This window comes from Leucoraja erinacea, chromosome 6 (assembly GCF_028641065.1).
Source record: "Leucoraja erinacea ecotype New England chromosome 6, Leri_hhj_1, whole genome shotgun sequence".
Classification (NCBI taxonomy): Eukaryota; Metazoa; Chordata; class Chondrichthyes; order Rajiformes; family Rajidae; genus Leucoraja; species Leucoraja erinaceus.
In genome coordinates, this window is record NC_073382.1 from 54330749 (window position 1) to 54357659 (window position 26911).

Consider the following 26911-nt stretch of genomic DNA (forward strand, 5'->3'; position numbering starts at 1 on the left):
TGACTGCAAAACGCTTTCAAGAGAGAAGGCTATCTCCTGAAGTCATTCACAGTTACCCCTCAATTACATTGCTGTGTTCTATAAATAGTTTGCCAGCCCTGTCAGTGTTCTATAAATAGTTTGCCAGCCCTGTCAATAAGCCTACATCAAATTTATGCAAAGAGAATGCAATAAGTCTTGATCATAAATATTAAATATTGCATTGAAACTGACAATTGACGCACTGTTGTGAGACCATTCTCCTTTTTTAACCGTGGCAACTTTCTGTATGAAACTTTCTTGGAGCACAGTTTCCTCAGTATAGTCATCCTCCTACTTTTCAACCTAATGGTCAGTGCTTATGTTATTTTTTTTTATTGAGCTTGGCAGCAGACTTTTTAACTGCAAGAGTATCTCTGCTGAGATGGTGCATAACTGACATTTGTTTTTGAGTATTTCAACCCATAATTATTAGATTGTGGTGAGCCCCAATTCCCTATCAAGAACTTAGCATCACTGAGGTCAATTGACGTACCGCTACCAGCACGAATGCCAAGATTAATTAACTCAGTAGAAACACAGATTTTTTGGCTTCCTACATCCTAACCTTTTTATTCCCCTCGCAACCCTTGATTTGCTGAATTGCCTTTCCCCAGTTTCTGTTACTTAGACTAACTCCTCTTTCTTTCTTGGTTCTAATGAAGGATCTTCAACCTGAAACATTAACTGGTTTCTCTTTCCACACACACCCCTTGTGTGGCTGAGTTCTTCCACAACCTCTGAGTTTGTTTCAAATTCCAGCATATGCAGTTTTATTTGTATATATGTATGAAAAGTAATGGTACAATTAAGATTGAGATCTTAAATTGGTAATTTACAACATATCAATGTTACATTCCACTGTATGAAGATCCACTCTCTATTTTAATGCATTATTCTGTTCTCTATCACAAGATCACGCCCCTAAACAGAAAAATGCACATTAACCATGCTGGTTGCTTCAGAGATGGCTTTTGCTAAGATGGGAGAAGTGAATGACATTGCCCCTAAAGGCAAAATCAATTTGTGGATAACATTATTCCCAAACGGCATATCGTCTGCTATCGAGCAACCATGGTAACCCTTCAGAGGAATAGCTGCTGCTCCTAGCAGGAGCTTGCCTATAACTATGTGTAATCTTGGATACAAGCAATTTGAGGATATCTGCAAGGTGACAAATTCTTGTTTCTGGCTTATTGCTGTGGGCTGAAGATAAAGTAGATTAAACATTCACTCCTTGATGCTGTTGCTTAAGTAGGCTGTCTTGTCATCTGAGAAAAGCGAGTCCTATGGATCGCTGGCAACATCCTGCACTGATCTCAGAGGAAGCTGAAAATGACTCTCATTGACTTTAGCTGTGAGAGAAATCCAGGTACATGTAGCACTTAAGCCTGAACAGGCATTATTTCTCAGAGAAGTCAAGATAGGAGCATGGGTCCCCATGGGTGGGTATGGTCTTGATAATGAACCCTTCTATGCCCCCTCCACAGGGTCCCCATGGATACCTCTAATTCCTGTGGTTTATCTTCATGTTATCCAGCGAGAGATGTCTTGCTTGCAGATAATTACCCATTGTAAACAATTTTTGATTGCAAAGATAGACAAAAAATGCTGGAGTAACTCAGCGGGTCAGGCAGCATCTCAGGACCCTTCTTCAGAATGATTGGGCGGGGTGAGGGGGGAGACCGGAAGCAAGAAGGGTGGCACGGTTGCACAGTGGTAGAGTTGCTGCCTTGCAGTGCTTATAGCGCCAGTGACCTGGGTTCGATCCTGGCTATGGGTGCCGTCTGTACGGAGTTTGTACATTCTTCTTGTGACATGCGTGGGTTGTATCCGAGAACTTCGGTTTCCTCTCACACTCCAAAGACGTGCAGGTTTGTAGGTTAATTTGGCTTGGTATAAATGTAAAAAATGTCCCTCATTTGTGTAGGATATTGTTAATGTGAGGGGATTGCTGTCAGTAAAGACTCGCTAGGTCGAAGGGTATGTTTCCGTGTTGTATCTCGAAACTAAACTAAAAGACCAGGATAAATTTTGTGGGCAAACTGATGACTTTGGGGGGGAGGGGATTCCCTGGTAGGCTGATTGTTGGCCAGGGACAGTGTGATCCCAAGAGGGATACATTGTTATGGACTGTGGATCTAGTTCACTAACTTTTAGTGGAGGGAGGGGGGAGGAGTCTTTGTAAACTTACCTAAAATTAGAGAATTCAATGTTCATACCATTGAACTAGCGAAATATGAGGTGCCGTTCCTCCAATTTATGTTGGCCTCACTTTGGCAATGGAGGAGGCCCAGGACAAAAAGGTCAATATGGTAATAGGAGAGGGATTTGATTGCAGAGAGGTTACTGAAGCTGTGGGAAGGCTCAGTCATAAGTGTGAGGCTGTTTCTAATCTTCAGTTCCTGATGGAAAGGAGTTTGGGTTTTGGATGATTGCACCATTTGTACCAATGTACATAATTCATAGGAGCTCCACACTAAATGTCTCATCCCAAGTTGCCAATAACCACCATTTTTGAGGCAAGAAAATCCCAAGCAACAAAGGCTGTAGATAAGTTCCCACATGTTTAAACTTGTAGAATTCTACAAAAAATAATAGAATGTATCGACACTTTAATAAAGAGCAATGGACCTGGAAAATGTTGTGAGAATGCCAGGGATTTTTTTTACTTTAAGACCACAACATACTGTCATGCTCTGTTGAAATTAATTCTTAATGATGTATGCAATGCTCCTGTAGCTAAAGAATTGCTACAATGAGTTTGGATGGTAAAATTAGGTTTTACACCTGCTTCCTGTGTATGTTCCTGAAGGGCAGCCTGGTACAAAAGGAAAAGAATGACAATGGTGAAGTATTGGATAAAGTAACACTCATGAACATGCTCCGAGCTATGAAAGACAAATTAATTTAGGATGAGAAAGCTTAAAATTTCAAAATGTAACATGTTTTATAATATACTTTATATATAACCAACTTGCATTCTAATCTTCAGTTGTTGAAAAAGGCTGATAAGGAAGAAGAACAGGACTTGGACAAATGGAAAGAGAAAGCAGAGGATGGTGAGATTGATAAAGGAAAGTGGGAAAAACCATGCTGTCCAGGAAAACGATCAGATAATACACAAAAGGATGTCAAAGATAAGTGAGTTTTTAAAAAAGCAGTCTTATTTATGTGGTTGTAATAATTATATATTTCACCTGCACATTTGAAGCGAAAATGTGTATTGTATTCTTGATCCCTTCATGGCACCTGGACATTTAAATCAAATGTAATGTGAAAATTGTTAAAAGGGATTCCTTTGCAATTGTGCTCATGGCCGTCCGAAGGGGGGGTGCGTTGGGTGCGACCGCACCCCCCTTCCCCCCCCCCAAGAAAAAAATCACCCAAATTAAAAAAAATCGGAAGGAAAAAAAAATCAACGTATCCACTTTGGAAACGGCCAGTTCTCTGTTCTCCCGTCGTAGGGCAAGAGTGGCTGAATCTGAACCCAACGGCTGTAACCCCAACACCAGACGCCGCTGTGGAGGAGCCCGCTCCCCCCGTCGCCGGGGCCTAAGCCATCTTCCCCCCACCCCACCCCCGCTGGGCCCACGCCACCCCCGCTGGGCCCACGCCACCCCCGCTGGGCCCACGCTACCCTCGCTGACCTCCGCTGGGTCCCACGCCCCCCGCTGGGCCCACGCCACACCCGCTGGGCCCACGCCACACCCGCTGACCCCCGCTGGGTCCACGCCACGCCCACTGGGTCCACGCAACCCTCGCTGACCCCCGCTGGGCCCACGCCACACCCGCTGGGCCCACGCCACCCCCGCTGGGCCCACGCCACACTCCGCTGGGCCCACGCCACCCCCCGCTGGGCCCACGCCACCCCCGCTGGGCCCACGCCACCCCTGCTGGGCCCACGCCACCCCCGCTGGGCCGCACTGCCCCCGCTGGGCCCACGCCACCCCCGCTGGGCCCACGCTGGGTCCGCTGACCCTTGCTGGGTCCACGCCACCCTCGCTGACCCCCGCTGGGCCCACGCCAACCCCGCTGGGCCCACGCCACCCCTGCTGGGCCCACGCCACCTTCATCCCCCCCGCCCGCTGCACCCGTGCCACCTTCATCTTCGTCCCCCCCGCAAGAAAGAGGGGGGGATGTGAGAGGGGGAGAGAGAGAGAGGGGAAGGGAGGGGAGAGAGAGAGATGGGTGAGGGGAGAGGGAAAGGGGGATTATCTTTAGTGAGATTGCAAAATTAAGGTAGGTTTTAGAGCTATTATATTTGCTCCTCCATATGAATAATATTAAATAATATCAAACAATTGGAACTGCTTTCTTTTCCTTGATAACAATACTGAAAATATGAATTCCATAGTTTGTGACATAAATACACATTTTAATGGGATCATTATATACAGATGTAACATTTCAATTTCGAGATCGGGGGGGGGAGGGTTGGGGGCATATATGCCGATAGCCTAATCGTTAAAGAGTTAAAAGATAGCCTAATCGATAAAAAGCTGAGAAGAGGAATCAGAGCTGCCAAGGAAAGGTACTCTGAGAAGTTGAGGAGCAAGTTCTCAGCTAATGACTTCTTCAGTTTGGAAGGGCATGCAAGAAATCACCAGCTATAAGAGGAAAGCCCCCCACTCTTTGGACAATCGTCAGCTGACGAATGACCTGAATGAGTTTTACTGCAGGTTTGAAAATCAGAAACGTAACCCTGGTACCCCCTAGCCAACAACCACAGCCAGACCCCAGTCTGCAAAGAATGGAGCCTTCACCCTCTCCTTCCCATTCACCACACACACCTACTTAAGGCAAGACTCCAGTATGAAAAGAGTGGACCCTTTCCCACCCCACCCAACACTTCACACCTACTCACAGCCTGACGTCAGTCTGCAAAGACTGGGCCCTTCTACTCCCATCCCACTCCAATCACCACTTCACACCCAATTACTCATTTTTAACCAGTCCCTGCCTGCTTCAAAGTCTCCACTATTGTCCCTGTACCCAAAAAGGTAAGGATTACTGATCCTAATGACTACAGGCCTGTCGCACTGACCTCTGTAGTCATGAAGACCATTGAAAGGCTTGTGCTGGCCAAGCTGAAAAATATCACAATCCCTCTGCTGGAACAGTCAACATGGATTTGTGCCTGGAAGGTCATGTTTGACTAATCTTCTTGAATTTTTTTAAGAGGTTACTAGGGAAATTGACGAGGGTAAAGCAGTGGATGTTGTCTATATAGAAACATAGAAACATAGAAATTAGGTGCAGGAGTAGGCCATTCGGCCCTTCGAGCCTGCACCGCCATTCAATATGATCATGGCTGATCATCCAACTCAGTATCCCGTACCTGCCTTCTCTCCATACCCCCTGATCCCCTTAGCCACAAGGGCCACATCTAACTCCCTCTTAAATATAGCCAATGAACTGGCCTCAACTACCCTCTGTGGCAGAGAGTTCCAGAGATTCACCACTCTCTGTGTGAAAAAAAGTCGTTCTCATCTCGGTTTTTTAAAGGATTTCCCCCTTATCCTTAAGCTGTGACCCCTTGTCCTGGACTTCCCTAACATCGGGAACAATCTTCCTGCATCTAGCCTGTCCAACCCCTTAAGAATTTTGTAAGTTTCTATAAGATCCCCTCTCAATCTTCTAAATTCTAGAGAGTATAAACCAAGTCTATCCAGTCTTTCTTCATAAGACAGTCCTGACATCCCAGGAATCAGTCTGGTGAACCGTCTCTGCACTCCCTCTATGGCAATAATGTCCTTCCTCAGATTTGGAGACCAAAACTGTACGCAATACTCCAGGTGTGGTCTCACCAAGACCCTGTACAACTGCAGTAGTACCTCCCTGCTCCTATACTCAAATCCTTTTGCAATGAAAGCTAACATACCATTCGCTTTCTTTACTGCCTGCTGCACCTGCATGCCTACCTTCAATGACTGGTGTACCATGACACCCAGGTCTCGCTGCATCTCCCACTTTCCCAATCGGCCACCATTTAGATAATACTCTGCTTTCCCGTTTTTGCCACCAAAATGGATAACCTCACATTTATCCACATTATACTGCATCTGCCAAACATTTGCCCACTCACCCAGCCTATCCAAGTCACCTTGCAGTCTCCTAGCATCCTCCTCACAGCTAACACTGCCCTCCAGCTTAGTGTCATCCGCAAACTTGGAGATATTGCCTTCAATTCCCTCATCCAGATCATTAATATATATTGTAAATAGCTGGGGTCCCAGCACTGAGCCTTTCGGTACCCCACTAGTCACTGCCAGCCATTGTGAAAAGGACCCGTTTACTCCTACTCTTTGCTTCCTGTTTGCCAGCCAGTTCTCTATCCACATCAATACTGAACCCCCAATGCCTTGTGCTTTAAGTTTGTATACTAATCTCTTATGTGGGACCTTGTCGAAAGCCTTCTGGAGGTCCAGATACACCACATCCGCTTGTTATCCCCCTATCCACGCTACTAGTTACAACCTCGCACAATTCTATGAGATTCGTCAGACATGATTTACCTTTCGTAAATCCATGCTGACTTTGTCCAATGATTGCACCACTTTCCAAATGTGCTGCTATCCCATCTTTAATAACTGACTCTAGCAGTTTCCCCACTACCGATGTTAGACTAACTGGTCTGTAATTCCCCATTTTCTCTCTCCCTCCCTTCTTAAAAAGTGGGGTTACGTTTGCTACCCGCCAATCTTCAGGAACTACTCCAGAATCTAAAGAGTTTTGAAAGATTATTACTAATGCATCCACTATTTCTGGAGCTACTTCCTTAAGTACTCTGGGATGCAGCCTATCTGGCCCTGGGGATTTATCGGCCTTTACTCCATTCAATTTACCCAACACCACTTCCCGGCTAACCTGCATTTCACTCAATTCCTCCAACTCCTTTGACCCGCGGTCCCCTGCTATTTCCGGCAAATTATTTATGTCTTCCTTAGTGAAGACGGAACCAAAGTAGTTATTCAATTGGTCCGCCATATCCTGGTTCCCCATGATCAACTCACCTGTTTCTGACTGCAAGGGACCTACATTTGTTTTAACTAATCTCAACTTAACTAATATGGACTTTATTAAGGCCTTTGACAAGGTTCCCCATGGAAGGTTGGTTCAGAAGGTTCAATTGTTGGGTATTAATGGTGGAGTAGCAAGATGGATTCAACAGTGGTTGAATGGGAGATGTTAGAGAGTAATGGTGGATGGCTGTTTGTCAGGTTGGAGGCCGGTGACTAGCGGGGTGCCTCAGGGATCTGTGTTGGGTCCACTGTTGTTTGTCATATACATCAATGATCTGGATGATGGTGTGGTAAATTGGATTAGTAAGTATGCAGATGATACTAAGATAGGTGCTGTTGTGGATAATGAAGTAGATTTCCAAAGTCTACAGAGAGATTTAGGCCATTTAGAAGAATGGGCTGAAAGATGGCAGATGGAGTTTAATGCTGATAAGTGTGAGGTGCTACATCTTGGCTGGACAAATCAAAATAGGACATACATGGTAAATGGTAGCGAATTGAGAAATGCAGTTGAACAGAGGGATCTAGGAATAACTGTGCATAGTTCCCTGAAGGTGGAATCTCACGTAGGGTGGTAAAGAAAGCTTTTGGTGTGCTAGCCTTTATAAATCAGAGCATTGAGTATAGAAGTTGGGATGTAATGTTAAAATTGTACAAGGCATTGCTGAGACCAATTCTGGAGTATGGTGTACAATTTTGGTCGCCCAATTATAGGAAGGATGTCAACAAAATAGAGAGAGTACAGAGGAGATTTACTAGAATGTTGCCTGGGTTTCAGCAACTAAGTTACAGAGAAAGGTTGAATAAGTTAGGTCTTTATTCTTTGGAGCGCAGAAGGTTAAGGGGGGACTTATCGAGGTCTTTAAAATGATGAGAGGGACAGACAGAGTTGACGTGGATAAGCTTTTCCCATTGAGAGTAGGGAAGATTCAAACAGGAGGACATGACTTCAGAATTTAGGGACAATAGTTTAGGGGTAACATGAGGGGGAACTTCTTTACTCAGAGTGGTAGCTGTGTGGAATGAGCTTCCAGTGGAAGTGGTGGAGACAGGTTCGTTTTTATCATTTAAAAATAAATTGGATAGATATATGGATGGGAAAGGAATGGAGGGTTATAGTCTGAGTGCAGGTAGATGGGACTAGGGGAAAATAAGTGTTCGGCACGGACTTGTAGGGCCGAGATGGCCTGTGACCGTGCTGTAATTGTTATATGGTTATATGCTGCCTGACTCGCTGAGTTACTCCAGCACTCTGTGAAACGTCGCCTATTAATATTCTCCGCAGATGCTGCCTGACCCACTGAGTTACTCCAGCACTTTGTGACTATTTTCCCTTCACCCATCTGCCCAAGCCCACTCTCCCCCCTCCTTTTCTATGTTCCTTTCAACCCATAAACCTCTCTCTGCCTTTACATTTCACTCCTCTTTCAAATCTGCTCTACTTATCTACATGCATTTTTCTTCTTCACTTTTTAGTCATGGAATGATGCAGTGTGGAAACAGGCCCTTCAGCCCAACTTGCTCACACCGACCGACATGTCCCATCTAAACTAGTCCCACTCACACGTGTCAGGCCCATATCGATCTAATCTGTCCTATCCATGTACGTGTCCAAATGTCTCTTAAACAGTAGGATAGTCCCAGCCTTAACTACCTCCTCTGGCAGCTCGTTACATACACCCAGCACACTTTGTGTGCAAAAGCTACGTCTCAGTGTTCCGGTTAATTTCTGAAATATTGATCATAAATTTGGTGCAAAAATGCTCCAAAATAAGGCTCAGAATGCATCAGAGAGCATCTAAAGCCCCTGGCATCGATGGACTTCACGCTTCGCGCACGTGATGTGCGCAGCGCGCACATTATTTCACATTAAGATTTTTTTAATCCTGTCATGCCACCCCCCTTTTTGAAAAGCTTCGTACGAGCCTGGTGCTATTAATTTATCTAATTTTGCAGATGTAGTTACATGTGCAAGCCAGAAAATTATTGTATCTTCAACATTCATTTTCTCGCTTGCTAAAAATATAAATATTTTTTCAAATATACTAAATAATTATTAAATTGTATTAATACCAAACCACATAATTTTAGTTTATTGTGATTGCAGTGTTTTTCTCTACCGTTTTTCAGTCTCTTACAGTTTTACAAACTAGTGGAATAATTACACACTTTTATTTACATAAAATAAGCAGATTACTCAAAATTGCAGTTTGGTAAAGATTTTAGCTCGAGGTGTTTTTACTAGTAAAAATATAAAAATAATTAAAAAGACTTTTTAACATTAAAGGCAAAAAGAAATACATAATTCTATGAATAAAGAACCAAAAATTACATTTATAAAATATTTGTGTTACTGTTTGTCGATCAACAAGTACTATCATTGCCTGCTATCATTTATTATCTTCTGAAAAACACAGCATTTAAGATTTTTTTAGAAAGTTTTAAGTCAATGAGAATATCATGGAAGAATCAGATTTGATCTAGTTTATTTCAGGTAAATGGATAGAAAGTAATTGACCTGAAATGAAGATCAAATAATTTGTAGCTCTTAGACTTGTTATGCATGGAACTATAAAGGATAACTTTAATTTTAAATTATTGTATGAAATGGGTGTAATGAATTAGGTATCTCTTATAACTCGCCCACTTCATATTTTCATTAAAGTGAAATAATAAATTAACCTTGCTTTGGTGAAGGTGTCAGTGGCTAAACAATTACCAAGCCAAGGTTGTAGTGTAGTTGTCTTCTCACCAGTGGGCTAGTTCTGGCATGTCTTACTACTTACTGTCAGGAAAATGTCAATTTAAATGTTGTCATTGTTTATTTGTATGATTGATTTTTTTTTTTTTATCCCCCTGATTTTCTTTTTAAAGCTTAATTTTCTTTAACATTTTAATTTTTGACAGGTCCTGACTGAATGCTTGTGAATGTTCACAGTTTAAACAGCAGATTTGGCAGCTGGGGAGCAGAGGGGAACGGGGTCTCGCTGCTTTCAACGCCGGTCTTGTCACTACAGACGGCCACTTGCGCTGAGAGAGGCCCAGTGTTGCCTGAGCCTTGTCTATGTGCTAGAAGTCAGGCTCCCAGAGGAAGACTGCTCCCTGGACCACGCTGGAAGAAAAGCATGGTCCAGGGCACAGACGACCAGCAAACATGGGGTAGTAGAAGATCTGCCCTTTCTGTTACAGCTCCCTTGAGTTTCATAACAAACACTAGAAATGGTATTTAAGTTTTCCTAATTTACCTTTTATAATTATTTAAATTATGTCATTGCAGGCAACCGTGCAAAAAAATAGAAACAAAACTAATATCAAGTTTTATTTTTACATAGACCACCAAACGATAGTGATAGGGAACGCAGGGAGAGAGAGCGGGAAAGAAGATTGAGGGAAAAAGAACGAGAACGAGAGCGACAAAGGCGACGTGAGGATGACCGCAGAAAGCAAAAAGAGCGTTATGATGTAGAAAGGGCTTTCAGAACAAAAGAAGACGAAACAAAAAGAGGGAAGGAGCATGGACAGGAAAGAGAAAAGAAGGGAGACAGCTTGAACTACATGTTCAGTACTGAAAAAATAGACAAACTGGGTAAAGAAGACAAAAATGATGACATGGGATCTAAAAGGGAACGGATAAGGAATAAGGTATCTGTCACCATTTTTTCAAGCTACTATGGTATTGGCAACATTAATTGGAATGGATATTCAAGCCCCATGTTTTAAAATACTGAAAATTATATGCATACATAAATTAGTTGTCAATTACTTTGAAAATTGGACAACATCTAGCATTGACAGGTACTGTGATGTACTTTTTCAATACACTGTATCATTTTAAAGTACTATATTAAAACTATTCATATTTAAGATGGGGTAAACAATTCTGTTCTTCAAATTTTTTGTTTTACTATATTCAGTTTGTTTTGAAATTTACATTAAAAATTGCAAATCTTCTAGAAATGGAGTTACTATTTTCAAAAGTTAATAAAAACTTAAAATTCTTCAAGAGACAGCTGATCAAGATTCATGCCTATTAAAACAAGTATTTTACTCGGGTGACAAAAGGAAGCAGGATAGGATCCTTCTATTCCATTACCACCAACATTCTGATCTCAAAGTTGCTTGAAATCTGCATTTTTTTTTCATTCAGGGATACTAAATTATCTTCTAAAATAGAATGGAAAATTTTAAATAAAAATATATTTTAACTAGGTTTATAAGTTGATGCTTTGACAAGGAAATCAGATTTGGTACACTGATTAGGAGAATTGTTTAAGGAAAAGTCTTATTTAATGAATGGGTTATTGTCGTGTCCTTGAATAATGGGGAAGGGGTTGTGTCCATATAATTGTTATTTCACTTTTTTCAAAACTTTGGTTAGGAGATGCATCTTTGAAGAATTATCCTTGAAGAAATATAAAACATAATGTACAGGCAACCCCTGTATTATGACAATTTGGGTAATGGAAATGCACCCTTATGGAATTCACAAATCATGACCAAAAAACCTGGGATATGTAATAAAGATTCACATTATCTGAAAAAAGTAACTGAATAAATAGAATTTATTTTTTTCAACTCTCATTTCTTGTATGGATGACATGGCTTTGTGTTATGGAAAATGCGTTTTCTAACAATGCAACTTCCTTGTATATAGTTTTAATAGGCCTTCCCAACACGCGCATTTCCAAAATTCAAAATAATTTTTGCAAATTAGGTAAAAGGCATTAATATAAAGGAAAAAACCCAAAATAATTGGAAACAATAACTTTGAAAAAAACTATAGTAGTGAACAAAACAGCATGAACATAGCCATAGAATTCTCCAAGATCTACTCTTCAAGGCATTCTGTTTAAACATAGCTAATCACATTCCTGTTAGTATTGTAAATGTGAATAGGTTTGTGAATTTAAAAAATAAAATAAAGATTAATAGTTCTCTTAGAACCTTAACTTACAAACAAATCTAATTTCTCCATCAAATTGAGAACATTCAAATTACATCACCTCGCTGTAAGCTGTTCAGTGTATTGAATCCTAAAAGTTGAAAAGCATGTATTCATACTTAGATGGGGTGTTGCAGCATAGGGTTTAAGTCAAGAAAATTATTTAAGAACATGTACTGTTTTATTTTATACATGTGTGAAGAGAAAACGATTGGTGAAGAAAAATATAGGCCCTCTTTTCAGAAACTGGGCTTTCATTGTAAACCCAGATACTGAGTGCTTTTCCCACAAATGGCACCCAATTCAATCCTCAATCATGTAGTTTTGTCATTTGTCTGGAATTGGTAACTGACTTTGAATGGGGATTTCTAAAGGCAGGGTAGGTCATTTGATTAGCTGAAGGCACCAGTGATCAATTACATAATCAGAAGCAACATCATCTTACGAATTTGTAGAAAAAGTGCTTATTGAGGGTCAATTTGGTTGAGATATTCAGCGAGGAAACAAACCTACCGGCCCACTGAGTCTGAACCGACCAACGATCACTAGTTCTATCTTACATACTAGGGCAAATTTACAGAAGCCAATTAACCCACAAACTTGCAAGTCTTTGAATGTTGGAGGAAACCCACGCAGTCACAGGGAGAACATACAACCTCTGTACAGACAACACCTGTAGTCAGCATCAAACCCAGGCCTCTGGCGCTGTAAGGCAGCAGCTCTACCGCTCTGTCACTGTGCCGCCCTTGCGGTGGTTCTATTCAGTTATTCATAATGTCTGTGAACTTTACTGCCAACACCTTTAAGTGTTTTGAGTTTTGAACCTGGAAAAAGTACGAGACATGGGTCGGGTAAAACAACTGGGATCAAGTTGCCTAGTCCCTGATAAGAGAACCTTACTTGTGTTTTTATTAACTGTTTTCTCTTCACATATCTATAAAAGAAAACAGTACATGTTCTTAAATTATTTTATTAACTTGAATAGGTAAAATACTTCAGTAGACCATTAGTTAAGCTGAACATTTTTAGTCGGCTCTTTTGAATAATAAACAGATAAGTGAACAAAATAAAATACAGAATTATTTACAGCAAATGTCATCTTTGTTGCTTTCACAGGGCAAGGATAGTAAAGCTGCTTCACCCGTGCTCACACTCAATGTCATGCCTCTTAAAACTTAATGCCTTGCCTCCTTATGTGGATGTTCGCCACCAGAGTATCCCCCTGCGATTAATTTAAAAATGGCTGCTAACTAATTGAATATCAACCTCGAAGACCTGCAGAAATGCATTGCAATCATCTATCCATGCGGTAGTTACTCACAAGGTTTAACATTTTAGGCATATAGAATTAGATGTCAAACAATTTTTAAAAAATCTAACAACATTTTTGTTTGTTATTCAATAAAATGTTAAAGTCATAAAACTGAATAGAATTACACCCCAGCACATGTAAGGAACTGTTTCTTTATAGCTATGTCTTTTAGTACATACTGAGTGTATTTATGTTTTTGCAACGAGCACATGAACGGCCATGCGTACCAAATATTTGGACTATTTTTAAAATAAAATGCTGGAAGTACTCAAGGAGTCGAGCAGCATCTGTGAGGAGAGTCAATGTTTGAGTCAATGGCTTGTCATAAAAATATTTGAACTGATTACCAGTGAGTTGTGCAAAGAAACAACCCTTTAATTCACAAAGGCACTTTATATAGGTGTGTTCATTGCTTTGCATATGCAACTCAGAAGATGTTTCAAACAAAGTTGAATGCTTTGACCAGAGCTGACACTGCTTGCTTTACTCAGGATTAACAGTTTCAAATCAGAACAAACTCATTTGTTTCATTTTGATACGTTATCCTATTTCATTTGATGCAGTGCACTAAGAATCTGTGACAGTAAAGAAGAAAATTCCAGGAAGATATCAATAGTGTGGTCAATTGGACAAATTAGAGCAAACTAATTCAATCTATAGAAGTGTATGGTAGTGCATTTATAGGGGCAAAAGAGTATACAATACCAAGAAGTGCTGAGGAACTTTGAATGCATATTCATAAATCCCTGAAGTTCCAGATTGGTAAATAAGGTGATTAGGAAGGCATACGGGAGAATTATACATTATGCCTTGGGTAATAAAGTAAGGAGCAGGGAGGTCACATCAAAATATAACTTTCTCATTAGGCCACAGCTATGGAAGATATACTATTTTTTTTGATTTGTGATTGTTCCCTTTGGCCAAGAAAACCCTGATAATACATATGGATAAAATGTAACCTAGAATCATTAAAGCTTCTTTCAATATTAATTTCTCGGTGTGTAGAATTATGAGCAATAAAAAGAGATTGTACGTCTTATAGATTAAATCTGTCGCAAATAAGGTTAGCAAAGGCTTGCAGTAAATTAGACTGGCAATTGGTCAAAGTACCCCATGCGTATTTGCTGTTGATCATAATGGTGAAAATCTAATTGCTGGTTTCTTGATTTGCCCTAATTTCATTGTAATTTGTCATAACCTCTTGAAACAATAGGATGGGGAGGTGACACAAATAGCCTTGTACAAATGCAAGAAAGGGAAAATTAAAATTATTTCTTGTGATAATTTAATATAACAGATTACAGTCCAGCACAGGTATTTTAAATAAAGAGAAGGTACTCTGCGCCTTAACAAGCTTAAAGGTAGCTAAATCCTCTGGACCAGATGAAATTTATCCCAACCAAGTACTGCAGGCAAAGGAAGAGAGTGCTTATTTTTTTTGGAATGTTGTTTATTTGTAAGAGAATGTCGGGGATATGGCAGAGACTTCTACATCTTTGCTGGACACAAGTGTATGGTATGGGAGGGTCTTGGGGAGTATTGAGAAATGGAGTATGCTTGAAGATGATAACATAGATAGATAATATGTTTAGGAAGGCAAAGGAGATGTTGGTCTTCATTAATCAAGTTATTGAATACAGAAGTAGTGAGGTTATGCTCCAACTTCAAAAAATCTCAGTCAGACAGCTGGATTACTGTGTGCACTTCTGGTCACACACCTGGTTATGATCTGATAGTGCTTGAAAGGGTACAGAGATTCATCAGGATATTGCCAGTTATGAGGAGAGTCTGGAGAAACTAAGTTGGTTCTCCCTGACACAGAAAAAATTAAGAGGCCACATGATTGACATACATAAAATTACGAGAGGTATCAAGCAGAAAATATTTATCCATATCAAATCCAGGATAAGGAGGGGATATGAGGGTCACATTCATCATACAGAGTGGCTAGCACCTAGAAAGCATGCCTGAGAGTGGTTAAAGCTGGGTTGCTGATAACATTTAAGAAATGTCTGGATGAGCACCTAATCACCTTGGTCTATGGACTAAGTTCTGGGAGATGGGGTTAATACAAAAGGGTGCCTGCCCTCTGGTCATCGTGGATGAGCTGGGCTGAATAGCCTGTGTTCATGTAGTACAATTTGATGATCCCTATTTAGCTCTCAGATTGAAATTGATTTCCATAAAATCTAATTTTGATGAAGGAGTCGCATAGCAATTGTCTATTCACAAACTAACATGCATTCCAGAACCATCTTTTGGAGTTTCTTATGTTTCCATTCTTGACATTACATTGTCACACTGAAATGACACTGCTTGTAAAACGTGTATCACATTGCAGCCGCATGGGTTTTGCACAGTACCACTTTTTCTGGTTTTGATTGTACAGGACCGCCCAGCTATGCAGTTGTACCAACCTGGAGCACGGTGCCGAACCCGTTTGGGATCTGGTGGAAGAGCATATGACTGCTGCAGTAAATCCTCTGAAGATAGCACAGAAAGAAAGTATGAAGATGACAGTTCTGTTGGAGCCTGTTCCGAGAAGAGTTGTGAAGAATGAAAGAGCCTCAGTTATGTGATCAGAGGAGAAGTACTTTTATTACTGCATTGAATCAAACAGATGGCATCACAATGTAAAAAGCCTTCATAGCACTGATTTTTCATTTAATCTGCTATTAATAAAAATTCTGTGATTTTATTTGTAATTTGACTAGTTAACCTAGTTTAAAGTAGTAAATGACAGGTTGAATTTATTGCAAATGAAATCTATAAAGCAAACCAAATTAAGTATCGGACCAGTTGCACGAGGAAGCATTCTGCTTTACTGGGAGTAAAATTGGTAGGTAGATGCACCAATCATTTTGAATACAATTATTGGATGGGGTGCAGGATGAATGTTGAGCTTTGGTTATTAATACAATATTGACAATTTATAAACAACAACAGATATTGTGATTTTATAGAAGTTGCATGTATGTGATTAGGATGCCCATGGTTTTAAAACCAGTGTGGAATGATAAATTCAGTTAAGCAATCAGATTATTTTTCAATACACATTACCCTGTGAACAGGAAGAGTGGTGTTGTTATTTTGAGTTTGATGTGAAATGGTTTTAAGTGTTCATTAATACTGAAGTGACGGTATGACTCATTGTAGATCCAAATCATCTGGATCTGAAGTATTCTGAAGCCAGGAAATTGAACACTGCCCCATGATGCCAATTTGTACTGGTTTATCACATTTGTTGCATTATAATTATCTTTTACTCCTTAGGTAGTTCCTCGGGATAAAGGACAACTTGTTTCCATTCCGACTTTGCAGATTCTGTAGCGACTAATGTGGAGGCTGCAGAATTCCATAGTTGGACAGGAGGTGGCTGGCGGGTCAAGTGGGTGGGTAGCTTGTGAAGTAGTGTGCCCATTCTGCCACTTACATGGGGTTACTGTGTCCTCCCAATGCATGACCTCAAACATCTCAGTGCCATCCTGACCTCTCCCCTTTGAACAATCCTGAGCCAGAAGTTCTTGGATGTCAATGAGGATGTTGCGCCTCTTTTTTGCCTCCACCACAGTGAGGAGGTGTTTGGAGGACTCACTGTGGTAGATGTTAATTTGTGTTTGTTGTTGTTTATTATTGTATTATTATATGTATGACTACCGGCACGAAATTTCGTTCAGACCGTAAGGTCTGAATGACAATAAAGGTAATTCTATTCTATTCAAATAAACTTTTGAGCACACACTTAAATATTAGTTACATTTATGTAAAACAGCATTTTAAAAGGAGCATAGGCAGTCCAAAATGTAATACATTCGCTAGTGAATACAAGAAACTGCAGATGCTGGTTTACAAAAGAGACAAAGTGTTGGAGTAACTGATCTGCCAATTTACTCCAGCATTTTGTGTTTTTATACATAATATGATAACTGTCTCAGCATGAATACCAAGAGCTTTTTGCAACTGACCTCATGGTTTCACATTTGTCAGCATAACTAACATAACAACTGAGCATTAACTTTACAAAATATCCATCGGACACCAATTGTTGCAACATATTTCCATTTTAGAATTTACAACCAACTTTAAATCTTTGCATAGATATCAGGTCAAAAGATGGAATAGCTTTTAACTCATAAATAATGCAAATTTTCAATATCCTGTTCCAGTGCAAATTGAAATAAATACATCTGCAAAGCACAAGCTTTATCATACATATGCATGTTTAATATTTAGCAATACTTAAGCATGGATGGAAATTGTGGGAGAAAGAATAGTTGAAATTTTAATTTTGGTGGGATATTATTGTGTTACATTGTTCCACAGTTACCTTTAAGTATCACAGAAAATTCTTGTGCCATAACACTGAGCCTCATTTACTGCATGTTGAATTTCTAATACCTAGATTTCATCTCAGAATATGGAATTTGTATAATGAACTTAGAAACATTTAAAACTTTAATACTATTTTAATATCCAATCATCTATTCCTCCATTGCTTTTGTAACACAATAGCAATGCAATCTATATATGGTATGGTTTCAGTAATTTATAATTGAACAGCTATTATTGCATAGCTGTTGAAAGATATGTAAGTGTTTCATAAATTATTTGATCCATTATGGACTTTTACTTTGTTATTGTTGGATCAAATGAAAATAAGTGTGTGTGTGTAATGTTATTAAATGGCATGACATTGAATTGGATTCTATTACATCTTTTCTGTTTATTGAGAATATATACACTAACATTTCACTTGTAGGCACAATTTCAGCAATTGTATTAGCTGTTGATCTAGTTGAAAATATACACGTTACAATTTTTTCCAATAGCCAAATTTACCAACAAAAATTTACATCTGAGTAATATATTACACATACATTAAAAATATATATTTATATATATTACACACACACACACATATATATTATATACTTTTTTTTTTTAGTCACACTCACTCATATATATACTAGAGAACTAGACCAAGTGCAGACCCGTTGGGCCCGTTCCCCAACGCAATATTCCACCACTCACCCATAGCCTCCAACTGCGCAGGCGTGGCTGATGTTTTTAAAGTTTACAATGGCAATAACTTGTAAAATATAAGATCAATGTGAACGCATCTCACTCTCCCTCTTCAGTTCCCTACTCCCCTCCTCCATTATCCTCAATTTCCCCACCCTCCACCAACCCTACTCTGCTTCTTCCCCTCACCCCCTCCCTCCCCTCCTCTCTCTTCCCTGGCCCCTTCTCCATTACCTCGCCATCCCTCTCCCTACCCCTATCCTCCATTCTCCCTCATCCTCTAGCACTCACTCCCCCTCCTCTTAACCCTCCCTCTTTTCCATCTCCTCCTCCCCTCCCCCACTCTCTCCCTCCCTCTCCCTCCCTTCTCCTACCCTCAGTCACCCTCCCTCCATAACTCCTCTCCCCTCCCTACCCACCTCCTCTCCCTCTATCCCCTCCTCTCCACCCCTCACCCCCCCCCACCCTCCTTCCTCACCTCCCCCACTGCCCCCTATCCCCCCCCCTCCTCCCCCACTCTCCCGCCTCACCGCTACTTTCCCCTCCCTCTCCCTCCCTACCCCCTCCTCTCCTTCATTCCCCCCTGACTCCCTCATCACCTCCCCAGGATTTTGATGTAAACCAACGCCGGCCCTGTTTGCTCTACCACGTCGGCTATGAGCTTGTAGTTGAGGCAGGGGCTGTCGGGTGAGACGGGCCGAGCGGCCTGGAGTCGCAGAAGGGGGAGGGAGAGGCCGAGGCTGCTCAGGACCCAGTCCGTGTCTGTGTCCGCTCCCCAGCGCCCAAAGCCCAGGTCCGGCTGCAGCCCCAGGGCTCGACCCACGCCATGTCTCTTCACTTTCCCTTTTCTTTCCTCTCTCCTCCGCTCCCCCACTCACTCCCTCATCTCTCCCTCCCTCTCCTTTCCCCTACGCTCAGTAACTCCCTCCCTCCATAACTCCTCTCCCTCCCTACCCCCCTCCACTCCCTCTATCCCTCTACTCCCCCACTCCTCACCTCCCCCTATCCCACCACGCACAATGAAAATCGTGTTTTTTATTTAATGGAATAATATAACCATATAACAATTACAGCAGGGAAACAGGCCATCTCGACGCCTCTAGTCCATGCAGAACACTTATTTTCCCCTAGTCCCATCTACCTACACTCAGACCATAACCCTCCATTCCTTTCCCGTCCATATACCTATCCAATTTATTTTTAAATTATAAAATCAAACCTGCCTCCTCCACTTCCACTGGAAGCTCATTCCACACAGTTATCGCTCTCTGAGAAAAGAAGTTCCCCCTCATGTTACCCCTAAACTTCTGTCCCTTAATTCTCAAATCATGTCCTCTTGTTTGAATCTTCCCTACTCTCAATGGAAAAAGCTTATCCATGTCAACTCAGTCTATCCCTCTCATCATTTTAAAGACCTCTATCAAGTCCCCCCTTAACCTTCTGCGCTACAAAGAATAAAAACCTAACTGGTTCAACCTTTCTCTGTAAGTTAGTTGCTGAAACTCAGGCAACATTCTAGTAAATCTCCTCTGTACTCTCTCTCTATTTTGTTGACATCTTTCCTCTAATTTGGCGACCAAAATTGTACACCATACTCCAGAATTGGCCTTGCCAATGCCTTGTATAATTTTAACATTACATCCCAACTTCTATACTCAATGCTCTGATTTATAAAGGCCAGCACAGCAAAAGCTTTCTTTACCACCCTATCTACATGACATTCCACCTTCAGGGAACTATGCACAGTTATTCCTAGATCCCTCTGTTCAACTGCATTCCTCAATTCGCTACCATTTACCATGTACGTCCTATTTTGATTTGTCCTGCCAAGATGTAGCACCCCACACTTATCAGCATTAAACTCCATCTGCCATCTTTCAGCCCACTCTTCCAAATGGCCTGAATCTGTAGACTTTGAAAATCTACTTCATTATCCACAACACCATCTATCTTAGTATCATCTGCATACTTACTAATCCAATTTACCACACCATCATCCAGATCATTGATGTATATGACAAACAACAGTGGACCCAACGCAGATTCCTGAGGCACCCCACTGGTCACCGGCCTCCAACCTGACACACAGCCATCCACCATTACCCTCTGGCATCTCCCATTCAGCCACTGTTGAATCCATCTTGCTACTCCACCATTAATACCCAACAATTGAACCAACTTAACCAACCTTCCATGTGGAACCTTGTCAAAGGCCTTACTGAAGTCCATATAGACTACATCCACCGCTTTACCCTCATCAATTTCCCTAGTAATCTCTTCAAACAATTCAAGAAGATTAGTCAAACATGACCTTCCAGGCACAAATCCATGTTGACTGTTCCTAATCAGACCCTGTTTATCCAGATGCTTATATATATTATCTCTAAGTACCATTTCCATTAATTTGCCCACCACTGACGTCAAACTAACAGGTCTATAATTGCTAGGTTTATTCTTAGAACCCTTTTTAAACAATGGAACAACATGCGCAGTATGCCAATCCTCCAGCACCATTCCCGTTTCTAATGACAATTGAAATATTTCTGTCATAGCCCCTGCTATTTCTACACTAACTTCCCTCAATGTCCTAAGGAATATACTGTCAGGACCTGGAGACTTATCCACTTTTATATTTTTCAAGTGTCAGTACTTCCTCTTCTCTGAATCTCATAGTTTCCATAGCTACTCTACTTGTTTCCCTTACCTCACATAATTCAATATCCTTCTCCTTGGTGAATACCGAAGAAAATAAATTGTTCAATATCTCAATACTGACACTAAGCTGGGGGGCAGTGTTAGCTGTGAGGAGGATGCTAGGAGACTGCAAGGTGACTTGGCTAGGCTGGGTGAGTGGGCAAATGTTTGACAGATGCAGTATAATGTGGATAAATGTGAGGTTATCCATTTTGGTGGCAAAAACAGGAAAGCAGACTATTATCTAAATGGTGGCCGATTAGGAAAAGGGGAGATGCAACGAGACCTGGGTGGCATGGTACACCAGTCATTGAAGGTAGGCATGCAGGTGCAGCAGGGCAATGAAGAAAGCAAATGGTATGTTAGCTTTCATAGCAAAAGGATTTGAGTATAGGAGCAGGGAGGTTCTACTGCAGTTGTACAGGGTCTTGGTGAGACCACACCTGGAGTATTGCATACAGTTTTGGTCTCCAAATCTGAGGAAGGACATTATTGCCATAGAGGGAGTGCAGAGAAGGTTCACCAGACTGATTCCTGGGATGTCAGGACTGTTTTATGAAGAAAGACTGGATAGACTTGGTTTATACTCTCTAGAATTTAGGAGATTGAGAGGGGATCTTATAGAAACTTACAAAATTCTTAAGGGGTTGGACAGGCTAGATGCAGGAAGATTGTTCCCGATGTTGGGGAAGTCCAGGACAAGGGGTCACAGCTTAAGGATAAGGGGGAAATCCATTAAAACCAAGATGAGAAAAACTTTTTTCACACAGAGAGTGGTGAATCTCTGGAATTCTCTGCCGCAGAGGGTAGTTGAGGCCAGTTAATTGGCTATATTTAAGAGGGAGTTAGATGTGGCCCTTGTGGCTAAGGGGATCAGAGGGTATGGAGAGAAGGCAGGTACGGAATACTGAGTTGGATGATCAGCCATGATCATATTGAATGGCGGTGCAGGCTCGAAGGGCCTACTCCTACTCCTGCACCTATTTTCTATGTATCTATGTATGTATCTCCTCCATCTCTTTTGGCTTTGCACATAGCTGTCCACTCTGACTCTCTAATGGACCAATTTTATCCCTTGTTATCCTTTTGCTATTAATATAGCTGTAGAAACCCTTTGGATTTACTTTCACCTTACTTGCCAAAGCAACCTCATATCTTCTTTTAGCTTTTCTAATTTATTTCTTAAGATTCGTTTTACATTCTTTATACTCCTCAAGCACCTCATTTACTCCATGCTGCCTATAATTATTGTAGATCTCTCTCTTTTTCCAAACCAAGTGTCCAATTTCCCTTGAAAATCATGGCTCTTTCCAATTACTACTATTTCCTTTCAACCGAACAGGGACATAAAGATTCTGTACTCTTAAAATTTCACCATTAAATGTCCTCCATTTCTCTTTTGCATCCTTCCCATAAAACAAAATGTCCCAATTCACTCCTTTTCACGGCCGTGCATGCGCAGTTGGGGTAGGGTTTGGCTTGACTTGCGTCACAACGGGGATCTCTAGCATCACAACGGGAACCCGTCAGCCGTGCCTGCTCAGTTGGGGGCTATGGGTCAGTGGTGGAATATTGTGGGACAGGCCTAACGTGTCCGCACCTGGTCTAGTATCTATCTATCTATATCATATACTTATTAAAACTCTGATCTTGTACATGTGTATATGTGTGTGTCTTCACATTTTCGAGAAAAAACTATGCGGTAACGATAAAAAATTTACATATTCCGGTTGACATTTTTCCCGTCGAGGCCGGGATCAGCTTATCTAAACATTTCATGCTATATTCCTCGACTTATTACTGAAAAATTTTAAAAATATCCAAAGACTTTGAATTTAAAACTAGCTTTCGCTGATGATGTCACAATGGGTCTGCTCGGTGCGTCTCACACACAGAATCTTCCACGCGCTTCGAGTGACTTTTCACACACAGAATATTCCACGAGCTTCCAGTCAGGTCTGGGGGAGGGCAGCATTTCCAGAATATTCTTCAAATGCTTCACCACCTCCCCAATGGTCATTCTCACTTTGATGAACTTGATGCTTCATGCTCACTTCCCCATCTTTAAAGATAAGACTTCACAATTTTTGTCTGATTGATTTTAAGACATTTATTGAAAATAAAGTTCACGTTAGTTTTATGCTTAAAAGACTTCCCGCTTTTTGTAACATTGCTTTACTTTTATTCTTCAGACATCACGATCTTTACAATTTAAAAAGTTTAACTTTGCTGTTTTTCCCTTCTCGATTTTCGCGTTTTTTTATCTTTTAAAATACCTTGCTATTTTCTTACGTTGGTTTTATTGTTGTTACAAGAATTCCCCGTTTTTCACTTCACGATTACATTTATTAAAAGACTTCCCGCTTTTTCACTTCATTGTACTAATTTTTTTACAATTTAAAAAGTTTAACTTCGTGGTTTTTTACTTCGCGATTTTTGACAGATTTCAAAAGAGTTCGCTGTTGATTTATTTTTGCACTTAATCTTTCAATAATACCGAAAATTTTATTACATTAACGTTTCTTTTATTGTTCTTAAAAGACTTCTCGGTTTTTCACTTAATTGTACTAATCCTTAAAGATAACATTTTAGCGGCGTTTTACTTCGCAATTTTCGCGTTTTTTTAACTTTTAACATACCTCGCTATTTTCTCCTACAAGAATTCCCCATTTTTCACTTCAAGATTACATTTATTAAAAGACTTCCCGGTTTTTCACTTAATTGTATTATTCATTGAATAATACCGCGATTTAACAAAAAAAGATTCACGTTGGTTTACTTTTATTTTTCAGACTTTGCGATCTTTACAATTTTTTGGACAGATTTCAGAAGACTTCACCTTTGATTTATTTTTGTACTTATTCCTTAATACATTAACATTGCTTTTATTGTTCTTAAAAGACTTCCCGGTTTTTCCTTAATTGTATAATTCTTAAAGATAACATTTATTTTAAAAGACTGCGATTTTCCAGGCTGCTGATTGATTGATGCCCAATTGCTCCGGGTCCCCACGTGGGGGGAGCACAGCTCAACGCCCGATTGGTCGCTGTTCCAAGCTGCTGATTGGTTGAGGGGATCAACTGCCAAATCGTTGTAAAATAAAGGGCCTGTCCCACTTTCACGACTTAATTCAAAACCTCTGTGGAGTTTAGACCTAAAAAAAAAATCAAGCTCGTGGTAATCTACGAACTGCTACGACCTTCCACGACTATGTTCACAAACTCATATGTCTATGAATTCCCACGACTATTTTGATGCCCTCCTTACAAGTAAAAAGTTGCAATTTCTTTCAACCTGACCATTTTTTTTACTCGTGGACATTTTTTATCGGGCAGGAAAAAACCGTCCCAACTTACCCGATGCCATGATTATACCTACGGTTAGCATAACAAGCCGCTACGATATATACGAACTCCTACGACCTCCAACGGACTCGTTACGAACATTCTGGGAGTTTGAATCGAGGGGAAAACTAGAGAGAATTCGTGAATTATCTCGTGAAAATGGCACAGGCCCTAACATTTCTTCACATTTATTTCATTCCATAAGAAAGTAAACAAAAGACTCATATTTTAAACAAAATACTCTTTTTTCATTCACAGTTGCAATTAAAAATAAATTTCTTTGTGATCGATTTCATTCCACAGCAAAGACTCCGTTTTGAACAATTTAATCTGTGTTCATTGACAACTAAAATTGTATTTAGGCTATCTTTTTAAAATCATGCCAGGAAGAGGGAAGAAAAGAGGAGCAGGATAGTCAAGGGATGATAAAAAGAGACAGCGAGAAGCAGTAAGGAGCAGAAGGGTACAGGAGATGCAGCAAGAAAGAACCCAACTTCTCAGAGATAATAGAGAGAGAGACGGTGGGAGAGAAGGGCACAAGAGACGCAGCAAGATACAACTCAACGTCTCCGAGACAATTGTGCGATTCACATCTCCTCGAAAACACGACGGGCTATTCCGAAAGAGATTTATGCCGTAAAGTCAAAAGTCGCCTTATCAGAAAATTTCATGCATTATTTCTCGAGTTATTTATGAAAATGTTGACAAATCTCAAATAAATTGGAAAATATACGAGATGGTCTCGCTGATGACATCACAATGGCTCTGCTCCTCGCGGCCTGCTGCGCTTTGTTCACACGCAGCGAGTGACGTCACCCCCTCCCTCTCTCTCCACCCTCACCCCCTCCCCCCAGTTCTTCAAAAGACGCAGAAAGAACAAGCAAGTGGGCTCTGTACTGCAGCTGAAAAATAAAACTCCCTGCTGGACCCTCTGCATTTTGCATATCGGGCCAATAAATCTGTGGATGACGCATTTAACCTGGGCTTGCACTTCATCCTCCAGCACCTAGATCGCCAGGGGACCTATGCGAGGATTTTGTTTGTTGATTTTAGCTCTGCATTCTACACCATTGTGCCAGAGCTACTACACTCCAAACTTTCCGAGCTGACTGTGTCTGAACCCCTCTGTCGGTCGATCACCAGCTTCCTGATGACAGGCAAGAAGCAGCATGCGAGTCAAAAAGAGGATGCACAACAGAGGATGTACTTCCTGCGGTAGCTGAGGAAGCACAATCTGCCACAGACAATGATGGTCCAATACTATACGGCCATCGTAGAGTCTGTCCTCATCTTCTCTATCATGGTCTGGTTTGGCTCAGCCACCAAGCACAACATCCGGAGGCTGCAGCAAATCGTCCGATCAGCTAAGAAGGTTATTGGCTGCAACCTTCCCTCCATTGACGAATTGTACACTGCAAGGGCCAGGAAGCGGGCGGGTAAGATCGTCTCTGATCCCTCTCACCCTGGCCACAAACTCTTTGAATCACTTCCCTCAGGAAGGCCACTCCGGACTGTCAAAGCTGCCACAGCCAGATATAAAACAGCTTTTTTCCACGAATAGTAGCTCTACTCAATAACAAAAAGTCTGTAGCTCTGGTATTTTATTTAATGCACATGTTTAATCAATATTGTTTTATTATTAATGTTTAATGTTTAATGTATCATTCCTAACTGTATGTCACTGAGGCTTCTTTAAGTCCTGGGGATTTTCAGCTGATTGTAAGATAAATACAGCTGGATAAATACATCGGACCTATCTTTTACTGTTCTTCTAGAAACATAGAAAATAGGTGCAGGAGTAGGCCATTCAGCCCTTCAAGCCTGCACCGCCATTCAATATGATCATGGCTGATCATCCAACTCAGTATCCTGAACCTGCCTTCTCTCCATACCCCCTGATCCCTTTAGCCACAAGGGCCACAACTAACTCCCTCTTAAATATAGCCAATGAACTGGCCTCAACTACTTTCTGTGGCAGAGAATTCCACAGATTCACCACTGTGAATTTTGTTTTCTCATCTTTGTCACCCTTATCCTTAAACTGTGACCTCTTGTTCTGGACTTCCCCCAACATTGGGAATAATCTTCCTGCATCTAGCCTGTCCAACCCTTAAGTGTTGTCACTTATGGTTGGAACACCAAGGCAAATTCTTTGTATGTGAATACTTGGCCAATAAACATATTCATTCATTCATTCATTCATTCAGCTGTTCCGTTTGAACAGTAGGCTGTAGAAAAGGTTTTAAGCAAAATAAAAGGGAAGGTCAAGTGAAAGCTAATTTGAAAACTTAATGGGAAAGAGCACTGCAATAGTTCAGATAAGAGAAGTAAGTAATAGTGGCCAGAACAGACCACAGAGTGTACGGAACAGACCACAGAGCTGCAGAATCAGAGTTGGGATAATCACAAATAGACAAAATTAAAGGTTCTTTATTTGAATGTACAACACATTCCCAAAACATAGCTAAATTGATGGCATCAATGGGTAATTGCTAATATAGAAACATGGTTACAAGGCGCCGATGGTAAAGCAAAAGGTATCAAGTGATCTGGA

At 40.9% G+C, this 26911-nt stretch overlaps 1 protein-coding gene across 6 annotated transcripts in view; it reads left to right on the forward strand.

Annotated features, from left to right (window-relative positions):
* The window catches only part of upf3a (UPF3A regulator of nonsense mediated mRNA decay), a 36939-nt gene extending 18944 nt beyond the window's left edge, over nucleotides 1-17995 (forward strand). For 3 of the 6 annotated variants that reach the window (XM_055637065.1, XM_055637066.1, XM_055637069.1), the window contains 3 exons: nucleotides 3014-3162; nucleotides 10376-10685; nucleotides 15687-17995. In XM_055637065.1, the coding sequence (XP_055493040.1) occupies nucleotides 3014-3162; nucleotides 10376-10685; nucleotides 15687-15857 (630 nt within the window). In that variant the 3' untranslated portion in view covers nucleotides 15858-17995. Of the gene's footprint in view, nucleotides 1-3013; nucleotides 3163-9950; nucleotides 10266-10375; nucleotides 11194-15686 lie in introns of those variants that run through there. The other 3 variants (XR_008723622.1, XM_055637070.1, XM_055637068.1) reach the window with 3 other exon arrangements.
* Nucleotides 17996-26911: the final 8916 nt, after the last annotated feature.